The sequence below is a fragment of the Varanus komodoensis genome, unplaced genomic scaffold (genome assembly GCF_004798865.1).
Source record: "Varanus komodoensis strain SLA01 unplaced genomic scaffold, ASM479886v1 scaffold1, whole genome shotgun sequence".
Classification (NCBI taxonomy): domain Eukaryota; kingdom Metazoa; phylum Chordata; class Lepidosauria; order Squamata; family Varanidae; genus Varanus; species Varanus komodoensis.
The window spans coordinates 125,047,469-125,063,114 of record NW_025335268.1 but is presented as its reverse complement, the minus strand read 5'-3'; the positions used below and the strand labels follow the sequence as shown (position 1 = coordinate 125,063,114).

The window sequence follows — 15,646 nt, the reverse complement described above, 5'->3', positions numbered from 1 at the left end:
GAGTACCTGCTCATGGAGGGAAATGTTGAAAAGGTGGAGGGTGCCAAGAAGTGTTGGGTCAGCCCTTACAAGTGGGAGAATTCCATTGCCATGCACCTAGGTAGTTCCCCAACTCAAGTATGTAGAAACTACTATTTTGCTTATGGGTGTTCTCATTTCCCTTACAAAGCAGTAGGGATTCAACCTTGCAAGCTTACTATTAGAAGAAATGATACCTAACAACCCTTGATAGACCTACCTTCCATGAATTTCTCTAGGTCCTTTGAAAGCCCCCTAAACGTTGGCCATCCATCATTACATCTGGAGGACTGGTTCTTTATTATGTGACAAATGATTTGAATCAATTGTAAATCTACCACTAATTGATTGCACTTGTGATACGGGACAGGAAAGACAAATTCCATCTGCTCATCCAGCTTGTGCATTTGAATCTTGGTAACCCTCACTAAATGCCATTGTGTGTTACTCTTTTCTACAGTACTGGAGTGTGCCTCCCTTTGGGTGGAAATCACTTTCCTAGCCACTGCCATGCTATTTGTTGGTGTAAATTAATTGCACCACTTTCGTTTCAGTTCAAGTTGCCCACTCAGCAGTTCTGCAGTTTGGAAAAATCCTTCTGAAACTCTTCTTTGAATGAAAGCATAAATGGGGAACAATGTGGCAAATGAAGATGGAGGTGGCACCAACCGCTAAGCGCAGGGAAAAAGCCTTCTGTTAAAGCAGTCTCGAAAAACAATAAAGAAAACAACAGCAACCCCGACACTTCCGCACCGTCTTCCTTCAGATTGCGGTAGGAGACTGCTGCCCTCTACCGTCCCCACCTATGAAAAGCACGCAGTCCGCCCCGGGCCTGGCTCCTCCCCCTAGCCGGCGATTGGCCGCGGCTCTTCCACTTTGATGTGCGCTGCCTGTCACGCGCCTCGACCCTTCCTGGTGGTAGCGGGAGACGCGGGAGCAGCTGGGCGCAGGTGAGGAGGCGCAGGACTGTTCGGGGGCGTGCCAGTCTGCAGCGACCGAAGGGGTGGGGATGACGGAGGAACAGAGGTCGCCGCGATGAAAGCCAATGGGGAAGACGATTAGGCGAACAGCGAGATGGCTGGGAGGAAGCGTTGAAAGCAAGGCGAGGAAGCATCACCGTGTTTCTTTCACAGGTTCGGGCCAGGGCGATGAATCTGCCGTGGGAGAGGTTGCTCTAGTCCCCGAGAGTGCCGAAGTGGGGTAAGTTGTGGTCCGGCTTGGAGTCAGAGGTTGGGTTTTTAATTTGTAGGACTCGGCCCGCCCTGCATTCTGGCCCGAGTTTGTCAGGTGACGCTGGGAACGCTCTCCTTCGAATCGCTGTGCTGTGTTTTGCGCAGATCTAGTCTGATCCTCTTGCCTGTTTCCCTGGGAGTAAGTCCCGTTGAATGAACTAGGATGTATTCCCTAAATAAGATGTACGTAGTACTACAACTTGCCTTCGGATTCTGTGCCTGTCCGTTTGGAGCGCTGTGCGAGCAGGATTGCAAAGCAGGTGGGTTTGGAGGTTCGGAGATTCAAGAAGCTACATTTCTGAACTGAACCCACAGCAACTCTGAAGGCGATTGGCTTAAAGTGACCTTATTTTGTTCATCGTTAAATTCCGGTCCAATCATGTTCCAAAGCCGACTAAGAGCATGGCAGTCGCAATCCAATGCAAGTTTAAATAGGAAAATAGGCGTAGAACTCCCAGCATGCCCTACTGGCTGGGGCATGTTGGGAATTGTAGGAGGGGACATCAGAGAATGAGGTGGTTAGATGGAGTCACTGAAGCAGTCGGTGTGAGCTTAGGTGGACTCCGGGGGATGGTGGAGGACAGGAAGGCCTGGAGGAATGTTGTCAATGAGATCATGATGGGTTGGACACTTCACAACTAACAACAACAACAACAACATTCTGTCGAAACATGCACAGGATTGCACCCATAGTATTTCCCCACTTAGTTTCTTACGGGGACAGAACCTGACTGTTTTCTGCTATGTCATTGCAATGCAGGACTATGAATGACTGGATCCTGTGCTTGCAGGTTCCATGCTTGTGGTCTTTTGTTTTGTTTTAAACTGTGTTGTTGCTGGTGGTGGGGTGATTCCATGATACCCTTCCATGCTGTGCTCCCCGAAAACACTGCTTGGTTTCTTGAGTGCTAACTCTGAACCAACTGGTAGTGTTCTCTCCGAACACTGAATTGTGATTGTGGTGAGATCAGGGGCTTTAGAATAAAACAGCACAAGTTGAAAAGTAAACATTTTATTTATCTGTTACACTTGCTGCCTGCTTTTTTTCCTTGCAAAAAACCCAAAGTGCTCTACATGGTCCTTTACATTTGATCATCACAACATCCTTGTGAGGTTGGTTTGGTTGAGAGTCAGTGTCTGGCCCAAAATCCTCCAATGAATTCATGACCATGTGGGGACTGAGATCTGGATATCACACTGGCTCTCACTGACATTTTAATTGACAGTGTTTCATATAGTCTTCCCCCTCCCTATCAGTATGTTCTTCACGTTTAATTAAATCAGAGCAAAGACTTGGTGAATGGGTGCCAGTGGGCTAGTGTGAATGTGAGCTCATATCTCCATTTAGCCAGTGATTTTCAGGGCTATTTTGACTGTGAGCATAAAATGGAATGTTGCAATCCATGGGCTCCTTAGTGGAAGCCTGAGATACAAATGGGACACAGACTGTTGTTTTGTTTTTGGGGTTACAGACACAACAAAGACAACAACTGTATAAAGCCTTCTTTTGATTAAGTTAATTTCTCATGTATATACAGCATAGATGCACCGTCTGAGATTTTATCTTCACAGGGGATTGATGATTTGCTAGTGCTGCACAAACTACAGTGGTTCTTTATTTTCTTCTCCCTTTCTGAAATGGGTGTTCTTCATGCGCTGTGTCACTGAGCTATGGACAACAATTGTCTGTAAGATTGCTTCTGCTCTTTCCACAATAACCTACAGCCCCACAGTAGAATTTCTGCGCATTACCTTCCCTTGGTCTCTTGCTACCCTGTTCCCTCCTCCTCCCCTTTGCAAATAGCTCCATGAATGGTTTAACTGCTTCACAGTGTTCTTTTATCCTGGGAAATGTCTCCTTAGTGCTTGTCGCCATGATGTGCCACATGGAACGCAATAATGCGTGGCTACTTGGCAGTGGAAGTTGTTAGTATAACCCTGGACAAGATGTCTTGTGTTACGTGTATTGTGTAGATATATGTGTAACCGTGTAATGTATGGTGAATTCACACAGTTGCATTGGGAGCATTGTAATCGGTCTAGTCCAGACTTTCCCTACCTTGTGGTTCTTCAGATATTTTGTCCTCCCATTTTCCGTAACTAGTATGGCCATGCAGGCCAAGGATTGTGAAAATTGTTGTCCAGTAATATCTATGGAGGACACTCTAGGAAGACTAGCCTAGAGTGATTAATGCATCTGCTAAACAGTGAGTTGTTTGCTGGTTGCATAATGCTCAAGCCATCTTGTGATGGACTGGTATGTGCAATTGGGCAGGCATAAATGTGTTGTGGTCTGAGAATTTTTGTATGTACCTGCAAGTAAGCAATTCATCCTTTTCCAAAACCTTTCTTGCTTAATTGTCTGGCATGGTAAGGAGGCATGATTTGCAGGAACAATTTATGCAATTGCAGTTTTCTCATGAAAGCACACCTTGAGAGCTTAGCTGAAGTTAGTGGGGCAGTGGGAAGGATGTGTTAAAAAGCCTGTATGAGGAAGGAATGAGGAACTTGTTTTCTTGGATAAGGTCTATGTTTCAGTTTTATATGGGATGAAGGCTTGTGAAGAATTTGGTCACTTTGGGGAAACTGTAGCCTCATATCAAGCATTTGGAAGGAGCTGCTTCAACATGCAAAGAGAGAGAGCAATGTGGTATTGTACGCTTGGGAAACTGTGAGACCATAGGTAACTTCTTTACATTGAGTCAGACTGTTGGTCCATCTCACTCAGTATCTGGCAGAAGAACAGAGAGGGAGCCCACCTAATCTTCTTTAGCAGGGAGCTTCAAGCCTGTGAAAGGCCACTGGGAAGGCCTTTTCTTGTGTCTCCAAAAAAGTGTTCTGATGGTGATAGGATCGAGGGGATGGCCTCTCAATGATCTTAAAACCCAAGCAGGTTCCTATGGGAAGATGGAGTATTTCCCAGGCGGTATGGGGCTTTGTAGAACATAACCAGCCATCTGAAGGGTGACCAGAAACAGATGAGTAGCCATTGAAGCTGTGTAGCAAGCACATCCATGCTTTTTGTAACTGACCCTAGTCAACAGTCTGGCTGAGGCATTCTGGACCAGCTGAAGTTTCTAAACACATTTCAAAGGCAGTGCCATATAGGGAGCATTACAGTGCTCCAAATGGTATATAATGTTGCAGTGGTTTAAACCGCTGTGCTGCTGGGCTGGTTGATCGAAAGGTCACCGGTTCGAATCTGCACAACGGGGTGAGTCCCCGTTGCTCCGTCCCAGCTCCTGCCAACCTTGCAGTTTGAAAGCATGCAAATGCAAGTAGATGAAAAGGTACCACTTCGGTGGGCAGGTAACAGCGTTCCGTGCACCTCGGTGTTTAGTCATGCCGGCCACGTGACCATGGAAAACGCTGACAAATGCTGGCTCCCTCGGCTAGGAAACGGAGATGAGCACCGCCCCCTAGAGTCAGGAATGACTAGACTTAATGTCAAGGGGAAACCTTTACCTTTTTAATGGTGACTAGATGGAAGATTTCTAGGAATGGGTGCAGTTGACATACTAGTATCAGCTGTGTGGGCATATCTGACTATGTACTGAGAGTCCAGACTCTTTGGCCCAGTTTGCAAGATCTGTATTTGCCTATAAATCTGGGGCTGAACATTTTGGACCCAAGATAGGCTTTCCAGCTTGGAGTGATGGGTGAACATATTAACATAATTGTGAAGGAGCCTTGCTTTCAGGCTGTGGGACTGCCCCCCGCCCCCCAGCACTCCCCTCCATTTTTGCTGTCCTGCAAAGACCTTTGTATGTAATCAGGCTGTTGACATGTGAACATGTACGTTGGGTTGGATGCTGTTTTTTATTTTATTTTGTCTTTACTTGTATGCTAATGCATTTAATCAAGTTTTAGAATTGTAATCCGCCTTGAGTACCATTTTTCTTGGTAGAAAGGTGAGGTCCAAATCAATAAATGCTTTGTGAACTGACATCCGGTCAGCTTGAGGAGGATCCCCCTCTATCCGACTGCCTATTCCTCCTGAGGACACACCGAGTGCCAGTGATGGATGAGCAGGGCTTGGTTCTGCTTCCAGAAGCAGTCAAGTACTACTTGGGCCAACACTTCAGTATTACTGTCCTGGCTTTCCTCTCTTGTCTTTCCTTTCTCTGCTTGTTTTAGGCCTGTTTCTTTGGAATGAAACTGTCTCAAGGAGGCTACATTGATTGATAGAAGAGCAGCAAAGAACCTCATTTCTTAGCTGTTGATACTTTATCACAGCTTCAGTCAGCGCTGGATCATGCCTCAAGGCTAATACCACTAAAAGGATTTTGTTCTCCAGAACTATAATGCTGAATCTAATGTGAATAATGGCCTGTGACTTAACAGCCTTGTGACTGCATGTACTGAGCTACAATGCACAGCTGTTTGGTGGTGGTGAGCAGATGTGTTCTAATCTTAAAACTGTTTGTTTTTGTGATTGCAAGGTGGACTTCCCAATGAAGACAGAAACTGCTTCTCTGGTCCACCTTGAGCAACAGTTTCCTATGCCATGAGTAATACCACCATGCCCACTTCTGCTGAGCCTGCTCATGACTCCTTGGTGGCCTACATTCTGGTGCCATTTTTCCTTATCACCATTGTTGGAGTCATCATGGCTGTGGTGAGTGGCTTGAATTATATATACACTAGAAGAACGGAACCTCTTCACTTTATTACAGTCCTGGAATACTCAAGTGATTTTTTTCTGTAGAAGAGCAAATGTTTTGATATACATTCCTCAGCAAGCAGCCATCTGTTCTTGAGAAAAAAATTGGTTCCACTTAAGGTTTGGACAAATGGTTGCCGTCATGGTCACTGGTGTTCGTTGACAGAAGTGCCTGCATTTCCCACCAGCAGCATTTCGAGCCTGCTCCTAGAAATAAGTGAGCTTTTATGGATGAACATGACACCTGGGATAAGGCATAAGGGTGGCTCGACATTTTGCTGTTTCCACATTGCTTACTTTGTGGGGAGAGGAACACTTGACAGCTCATAGAAATGCCATAAAGGGAGTTGTGGGTAGGGGGGTGGAAAAGCTCTCCTCCTCCTCGTGTCTCAGTGAGCTTTGCCTTATTTTCTCTTCCCTCACTTCTGCATGCCAAGATAAAAAATGCAGCTTCTTCCCAAACTTCCTGGCGAGCTAGAGCTGGGATAAGCAACCTTTCTGGGCCATGGGCTCACTGGCAATTTGAGAAATTGTCCCAGGCACCACCATAAATTGGCTCCCATGGGAGGTGTGGCGAAGGACAAGAAACCGGTCCAAAGGACCGAATGCAAGGCAGATGTGTGGTCTGAGCACCAGCCTGCTAAACAGTCTTTTGAAGCCCTAGTTTTCAGCACCAGAGGAGACGTATTTCAGCTGCTAGTAAGATTCTTTTTTTAATTAAGTGGGAAGGGTTGGACACCTTGGCAGAAACCAAAATTGGTGTCCATGGACACAACATTTCCTACCCCGAGCCAAGAGACTTGCAGGTCTCAGACACCCTCTCTTGCCTACTCTGGGAGACAGGTAGCTTTTGTGTGTGTGCTGCCTAGCTGTTAACTAGAATCTGCAGCAACCCTGCTTATTAAACAAGGTCTGTAAAAGGCTCGCACATTCGTTTACCTGAAATTGGATGCTGATGCCTGAGAGCTCCTGCTGATGAGATGTTGTGAAGCGGGAAGTGGATAGTTAAAGTAACTTACATAATTGCTGTCGCTTATGAAACCATGCGTGCTTTAAATGAGGCTTTCCCATTTAAGGTATGTACAAGCAGTGAGTAGGGAAGAACTTGGCCCCTCATTTTTGTTTATTTGAAGGGGGGAAGCTCTATACAAAAGTCCCTTTCATAATTTATATGACATGCATATATTTTGTACTTGAATGTCTGAACCCAAGGGCAAAATATGTAATGAGAAATGTCCCTGAGAGTGTTGACTTTTTTTGTCATAGAAGGAATCTGAAGTATTTTCCTGCTCTCAGTTAAACAGATAAGCACACCATTTTACTGAATTAAACATGGCCCTTGTGACTGTCATTATCCCATTATGCCTGGAAGCTGTGAATTTCAAATACAGCTTTTATCCATTTACACTTTCTTACTAGGTTTCTGCCTTCATTCTTTCAGTAGATTCCAAAATGGGAGTTTTTATCCTTTCAGTGGCAGGGGTGAGAGCAAGGAAAGTCATTTCTGTATACCCGTTCCTTCTGGGAAATGGATCCATGGAGATGACTCTGCTTGCTTGCCTGATTCCCAGCACAATCTGCTTGTCATCCAAGTTGCTGGACTTGATGTCCAGAGGATGAGGGTAAATTTCCCAGTCCTAATGCAAGCAGCTTGGATCATGATCATTGTAAGGTGGAACAGGCGTTATCCATGCCTTCCTCCCAGTGATCATGATTCAAGTTGCTGGGGTGGAGGAGGAGGTGCGCACGCGCATGCATGGCAGTAGTGGCAGAGTCCAGTGGGGTTGGAATTGCCCCGGAGCTGGCTCCTCTGGACTAAGAAGATTGCAGTCCGGTTTGCGGTATTGTCATGGAGCTTCTTCTCTCAATGTCTTTGTTGTCATCCGACACCCAGCCAGTGTTTAATGAGCCGAGTGCTCCACATAGACTCAGTAGGCTAATATCTTGTGACATTCCTGCTGCCAGGATTGTGCTTTGAGACAGACCTAACACAAGCAATGCTTTTCTTCCTGCTTATGTTTTTTGTGCTGTTGCTCCTTCTCTTTCTTGTCCCATGCTTCATTCCTTGGAAGGAGAAATAATCCACCGAACAGACTTGTATTTATGCTCCTCTCATAATTGTTTTTCTCTGCTTTCCTCTTCACATTGCAGATGATGTATATTCAGAAGAAAAGAAGGTAAGAGAATGCATTGAGATAGTAATCAGATCTTGTAAGAAATGGGCAGTTTGAGTCATATGTCTCTTCAGCACTAACTTTTTTCTTACTAGAGAAAATAGTTTGTGACTCAACGAGAACAGAGGAGTCTTTGTGTGCTGCTATCAGCTGTATACTTAGGCTATTCTAGATACAGAACAGAGATAGGTTACTTCACTAGATAAGTTGAGGTACAATAATGCTAATTATTAATGGTGGAGGGGGTTGATTGTAATGAATATTCAACTGTTGCATTCCTTTTCTATTTCTACATTGAACTGCCCTGGAACATAGGTGGATTTCAGTGAGAGGAAACATTTTGCTGGCAAACTAATTAGTCCATCCTTACCTTATATTGTTAAAGCAAGAACTGCCCTTCAACACAGTCTCCAGATTATTTGTAGAAAGGCCTGTTCTAACTCTCTCTTTTTGCAAAATGAGGATGTATCTGGATCAGTTTTGCATATAACCAAGTGTCTGGTCATCTGTATTGAGATGGAATCATGCCCAGGCAGCCAAACAAGGAAGATATAGAACAATTGGGAGTCCTGTCTGTTCTGGCATGTTTACACTACAAATAACTAATATTGATATGCCAAATTGGCTGTCTCCCTAATAAATACTTACGTTGGCGAGTCATGCTTGTTGACTCATTGGCAACAAGGTTAATCTAGGACTATCCACAGGGCAGAGTTTGGGACCTAAGTCAGACCTGGACTTACCCCTGCCTGAAACAGCAACATCTTGCTATGCTACCCTCCAGGTCCCCGTGAAAGCCCCATTATGAAGCTGCACCTCTCCATGGTCAGAGGCAAGTTGTTGGCATCAAGAAGAAACACTGGCTAACTGGTTGCCAGGGTGATAGGGCTGATGCTGTCTTGATTCCTCCTTAGATGCCACCAGTGGAGATGTTTCAGGCTTATGATGGTCAGGTCCAGCCATGGTATTTTTCATCTGGTGTGGCTTGTTGGCATTTTGTTTTCATATTGCGTAGAGTCTCTCTTTAGCCTTCTAGTGATAATATGTGTTAGGTTTTGCTGTAATGTAGAGCAATGGAACACCTGTTGCACAAGAGTTATCACTGTTGCTGATGACATGACTTTCAGGTGGCAGCTGTGAGCAGATTGGCATTTCATCCTACTCGTAGGTGGTCAGTAATGATAGGAAAAGGAAGAATGGGGCTTTAGCTAAGGAAAAAAAAGTGTTCGTTTTAAATATCAGGAAGGATTTAGGTTCTGAGAAACAGCTCAGTTATAAAAACTTATCACCACATGGGAAATGGTGATAAGTTGAATGAATGCTTCTTAGTGACAGTCAAGGTAGAAATTTGATGCCACATTGGTGCAAAGGAATTGTCCTAATATTTTACAGCTGGGGTATGATCCTGTCACCCCTAGACATTGTTGGGGGGCTATAGGGCACAGAATTTCGCCTTTCTATATCTTCTCATGAGAAAGAAGAAGAGGGGGGTATAATTCCATTGGGTGGGGAAGGGAGAGGGCCCTAGTGGGAGAGAGTCCTGAAACACTTCCAGCCTCCTTCCCTTCCTTTCCCCAGGGCTCTGTGGCAGAGCCCATTAGCCCATCTAATGAATACGCAGAGTAGGAAAATGAGGAGGCAAAGATGGCTTTCGATGCTCCTCCTGCACTGGAGAGGCTTTGGAATTCAGGGCCTTCTGATTGTTGAGGGCACAGCTAGCAGGACTGCACCCTTTTTATAATCCATAGATTAAAATGTTGCTAGGCATGCCTTTCCATTTACTGCATGCGACACGCACAAATCCATATACATGTGTTTATAAATATAAGCTTTGAAATGTGCAGAGTGAATTGCATCAGTTTATTAAAAGGAATTTGAAAAATGCAAGATCATCTGTTGTTGTTGCTTTTCCTATTCATTTGGGCAATGGTGAAATCTGAAGCAGTTCAGCCCACTGATTAGAGTATCATGTACATAACTGTAATACTTCTGTTGTGTGACTGAAATCACAAGTACATTTTTCAAAAGATGTGGTCAGGCAAAAAAGTCATGAATGAGTAAACCCACTCTGTAACCCTAGTCCTAGAGATAATTTCTTCCCACGTTTCTTGGAAGAGCCTGGATGGGAAAAGGACATTGAATATGTTCATGTCCATTCTTTAAAAGTGATGGGTTTTGAGCTATTTGTAATGTTATCCCTTGCCCCCATCACTTGAGATTATGTCTCTGGACCAGATCAACCCTGACTGACATGGCTTTAAAGGTATAGCTAGCACATAGTAACTTGGGGAAGGGGTATATATCCAAGTGGCATCATATGCCAATTTGTCTCTCAGGTATGACCGGCTGCGGCACCACTTATTACCGATGTATAGCTACGATCCTGCGGAGGAGCTGCACGAGGCTGAGCAGGAGCTCCTGGTGGAGCCAGAGGATGCAAAGGTGAGCTTAATTAGGACCTGTGCTCTAGTCGATAGGCTCCAAAGAGGCCAGGCTTCAGTGTGGGGCATCTTTTGGGAAGTCTATGTATGTGATTTGCTTGCGACTTGGAAGTGTGTTGATTTCGGGAAAGAGCAAGAAGAAACAACTGAAGGCTAGGTTTTCAAACACCTTTGATTGGTTTTCTTGCTGTACCAGTTCAGTGTCTGACCGCTGTGCTTAGGGCATGTAGGCTGAGAAGCTTGAATGGGTCCAATATCTGTTGTGTGTGCAATACATGGCGTTCTTATGCTTTCATTTCTGCAGAGGAAAAGGACATAAACAGTGGAGTGGTCCATAATATGCATCCCATCTAAACAGGAAATTCAAAGCTTGGGCAAAAGATCCTCTAGGACTGGGTTATTTTTTCCCATCCAGGTCTGCATTCCATCAAATGTAGACTTTCAAGGGCTGCATGCCAGGAATGGGTAGGACCATAGTGGTCCCCACCTTTCTTTCTCTGATGGGGTTCACACAATATGGCAAGTAATCCTGGGTAATAGCCACATGATGTTGTTGTGTCATTTGAACTTGGAATGCTTCCTGCAGGGTGGCTCATATTTGGCAACCTTGTCAAACCGTGGCATGTTGTTGGACCCATGATGGGCTGTGCATTGTCTAAACCTAGCACACTGATCCCAGTGTGGATCCAGAGAAGCAGCAAGCCAGTACCAGTGCCAGCCGCTCTGCCAAATTCTCAAGTGGCACTTTGGAGCAACCATCACTGGCTCATTGAAATGGTGGCCATTTTGCAGCTGCTCTGAAAATATCAGTTCTCATGATTTCTGAGGTGAAATGCCATGAGGGAATGCCATGACTTGGCCATCTATTTTATTAAACATCTTTTTGCGTCAGAAAGGTGCACAAATGTTTTTGATAATTTACAAAAATATGGTATGTTGTTAGTTTGGAGTTGCATAAGTGTACAGCTTCAGCTACCTAAAATAAGTGCTTGCTGTCAAAGCAGGAACCATCCAAAAAGTGATCTCTTGAAGTGGGGGAAAGCCATGGGTAACTGTCAGGATCACAGCAGGAGAAGAGGCAAGATGGGTTCTGCTGTGCTGGTTCCTGGTATACTTGTGGGAGGAGGGAAGGGGAAGGGGAAGGAGGGTGGGGAGATAACCCAGGATGAGGCCAGACCTCCACTGGGCTTGCTGTGGTTGTTCCATGAACAGCCCCACTGTGTAGCTTAACATTCCCCCAGCCATCTGCATGAATTAAGCTGAGGGCCACATTGTGCCACGGGTTGCCAGCCCTTGATGTAGAGTTCAGTGGCACAATTCTCATGTGCCCAGTGTGCAATCAGGTGTGTTGGTGTTCACAAAATATTCAATCTGAAAATGTCTCAGGTCTTTCTGCCTCCAGCATTCCTACCTCTGGCACTTCTAGCAGACTGTAAAAAAAGCAAGAGTGCAAGAAACCTGCCCTTGAAGAAGGGAGAGGGTGAGCTTCCAGCAATTTGAGAACCATTATGTTAAGCAATGTGATTCCACAGACAAACAGTATTGCTCAATTACGTTGCAAAGAGTGTGAGCAGCACTAAAGAAGCCAAGCATTCTTTTTATAATGCTTGTATACAGCTTGGCTGAATCTGGGTCAGTGATTCAAATAGTATGTACATCTTGGTTGAAGTTATATTAATAAAGATGTGGGCATAGCTTTTATATTATGGGACCTAATATTTATACCATATGTGTTAATAGTGTGCTTGATTTACACTCTAAAACATGGAGTCCTTGTCTGTCCCTTTTAATGTAGACAGTGATCTGCTTAACAGAAACATTAAAATATTTTTAACCTTATCAAGCTTGGAAAAACTCCCAGGCACTCTCTATGTAAAAAAATGGATCCTGATTTTTAGGGATCTAAAATTCTTGTTCAGCTTTATTAGGGTTGGTGCCTAGGAACTTGCCATGTTTTTCAAATCTTCTTTCAGAGCTTATTTTCTGTATGTGTCTATTTGTTTTTGCTAGCTGAAGTTGTTTTAGAAAACAGATGTAACCTAAGTACGTACAAGAAGTATGCATTGCACCTACTTTCTTCCTAATAGATTTCTATCCAAGGGGAAGCCCAAAGAATTATGACAGAAATTTCTATTTGCCTAACAGCTGTTTTCAACTATGGAAACTCAGAAATTGTCATTCTCAGAAACTGAGGCTACCTGCTAATCTCGGTATGGTGGCTGTACTAACTGAAGCAAAATGTATCTGTATGTTACAGGTGATGCGAGGGTGGGGAGGATACCAGCCGTACCGTGGTTCCTTTCTGGATGTGAAAGCTTGATGCTGCTCAGCTCAGACAGACAACAGGGTGTGGAGGGGTGACTTCACCTGCCTGGCATGTGTGCCAACTTGAAACACTCCCAAATGCCATTCCCTTTGAACCTGATGCCTTTCTTTCCCATTCAGTACTATGCCCTCCTGGATTCTTCCTTTCCACTTTAAAACTGTGTTCTTCCAATTTAACTGTCCATGAAAGAAGGTGAGTGGTGCGTGTTCTGGTGCACAGTTGGAGTTTGTATTTGGATCTGTGAATGCTTTTCCTTGGCATGACTGATAACATCTCTCATACTACTTCTAGTTTGCATTTGATATATTGGGGAGATATTGGAGCTTCTGACATAACAGGTAAAATGCAATGACATGGCTCTTGTACGACGAACTTACAGTTCTCACAAGGTTCAGCTTTATAAAACTCTGAACTGATCTCAGCTTCCTTTTGTGAATAATCAGCGTTTAAGCTGCAGCTGCCATGGCATTTCACTGCATTTGCTAGCAGTCTCCGATCCTATGCACCTATGCGGATAATGAGTGCATTGCTTAGCTGTTGGGTACTTATGACATTCCCTTTGATGGATGCAGGGCAAAGGCAACGGAAGTGAAGCTGCGCAACAAAATATGTGGACAGTGTGGGGAAGAAGAGGGGGCACTGCAATGTACTGTCTTTCACTTTACATCTTGAAATGTATGTAATGAACAAATACTGATCAGTACAGGAATTGGAGTTTGCACTGCGATAAACAGGTTCACTGGGAGGGTCAACAGGGGATGTTTAGCATGTCAGTCAGAAGGAGCCTTAATGTATTTTTGAGGAATTGTTTCCTTTAGTGAAATTTTTGAGTTCTGCAAGGTGGTTCTTTCTATAATGATGACTTTTATATTTGGAAGCTCATCTATATTTTGTAAATAAAATTAATTCTGAACAAGAACATTTCTGGCAAAAATTTCAAGCTTTGCTTCTAATCTTTAATGCTTGTCTTTTGTGAGTACAACTTGTCATTGCTGACTCCCTGTGACAGATTGAAGAAGTGTTGGTGCAGGTACCACATGGGCTTTGCTGATGCAGAAAACCCTTGCAGACCACTGCTGCTGAGCCAAGAATTAATGCACATACCTTGTTAGCATGACTAGAGAGCTGCACTGCTGACATGGGCAAAACATGTATTAAGACTGCTCTATTGGCCTTTGTCTCTCTGCCTCATTCCAAAAAAGTGTTTCAAAGTTTGGCTAGCTGTCCTCGTAATAGATTGTAGAAGAGTGCAAGGACATCTGCAGTGCTTATGTCTGATGCCAAATGTTGCAGTTTTTGCTTCCAGGTAACTTCTGACTGTCAAGAAAAAAAGTCTCTGGATATGGAAATAAAGTGACTCTAATTTGCATATTACTAATAGGCTACTAGGGAATGTCTCATAATGTGTATTGCACTAATTGCTTCCATTTATTCTTAAGCACAAAAAGTGTTAATTGATTCTGGTTTAGTCAAGCTGGTCTAGCAGGTATGTGCGCAGTTAATCTGAGCTGGAGTTAGTATATGGGGAAGTAGTAATGTTAGTGTTTCCTGCAAGCAGCTTGCTGTTTATTAGTACTGCTCAGTTGCAACAACTGCCATGTTGCATTCAACATGCAACAAGTTGTAGCATCTGGTTCATACCACACAACATGCCATGGGTAGTGGGTAGCCTGTCATGGTGGATTGTTGTGTTGTCCAAACCTGGTTCCGTTTCTACAAAGTGGCTTACTTTCCATGAGCAAGCTGTCCTGAGAACCCATGGCTTGTTTTTGCATTGTTCTTGCCACCATGGGTTATCTGACCCCACAGGCTGACTTCAACATGGGTTGTTTGAAACGGCTCAGCAATAGCAGCACCCTTGCTTTGTTTTCAGTTTGGTAGGACTGTGACTTGTATGTTGTGTGGACACCATCGTCATTTGACTACCCTGTGTTGCTCCACAACCCCCTCATGTGATTGGTGAATAAGAGAGGAAGCTAGTGTTAACCTTCTCAAATACAAGTAATAGAGTTCTTTAATCTTTGTTAGTAAAAGATTTGCTTGCTTTAGACCTTTGATAAAAATCCCAAATCAGCTGAAAACTAATTAAAGCAGCTTTTCTTAAGCTAGTATCCTTCAGATATGTTGGAGTTCTATGTCCTGCATCACTGGGGAAGGCTGGATTAGATCCAAATCATACCAAGGAGGGGAAAATGAGACAGAAAAGGGGAGGACAAGAGGTAATGCTGTTTTAGAAAGCCTCCCTTTTTTAATCAACATGAATAGGGGCTGCATCTTTCTAAAAGATGGTAATACAGGATACCTGAGCAGTCAGATCTGAGCTACATTTGTCCATGGGCTTCTGAAAATAAGTAACGAGGGTTAGGACGAATTTCTACTGAAACTCTGCAAGAAGCCTGTGATCCAGATGTCACTGGAGTTACTGTTATAGCACAAGATGAGGGCAGCTTTACTGAGGCTGTGGTGCTAGGCATATTTAAACACAACTCCCACAATTCCCTGCAGCCCCCTACCAGCTATGCTAGCTGGGAAATGTTGGAAACTGGACTTCTTTCCTTTCTTAATCTGTATCTCCCACAAGAGCTCAAACCAGCCCATGAATCTGTTTTTACCCAAAGGTATTTAGATTGAAGTGTTACGTGTACAGTGAAGCTTCCTCATACTCACATGTCTCTTCAAGAGAGCTGAGATTCTACATTCTGAAGTGAAAGAAGTAACAAGTTTGGTGCAGTAAAAGACACGAGTCCTCTGTGTGCCTCCTGAAAGGGATTGTCTTGAGTTTGCACGCCTAA

The 15,646-nt window shown here is 44.1% G+C and overlaps 1 protein-coding gene across 3 annotated transcripts in view; it reads left to right on the top strand.

Annotated features, from left to right (window-relative positions):
* The first annotated feature begins 864 nt into the window (after positions 1-864).
* SMIM29 (small integral membrane protein 29) overlaps positions 865-15,646 on the top strand; it is a 37,570-nt gene continuing 22,788 nt past the window's right edge. Inside the window, exons 1-6 of one of the 3 annotated variants that reach the window (XM_044444444.1) lie at positions 865-968; positions 1,152-1,218; positions 5,693-5,868; positions 8,065-8,090; positions 10,424-10,529; positions 12,786-13,773. In XM_044444444.1, the coding sequence (XP_044300379.1) occupies positions 5,758-5,868; positions 8,065-8,090; positions 10,424-10,529; positions 12,786-12,848 (306 nt within the window). In that variant the 5' untranslated portion in view covers positions 865-968; positions 1,152-1,218; positions 5,693-5,757 and the 3' untranslated portion in view covers positions 12,849-13,773. Of the gene's footprint in view, positions 969-988; positions 1,219-5,692; positions 5,869-8,064; positions 8,091-10,423; positions 10,530-12,785; positions 13,774-15,646 lie in introns of those variants that run through there. The other 2 variants (XM_044444429.1, XM_044444438.1) reach the window with 2 other exon arrangements.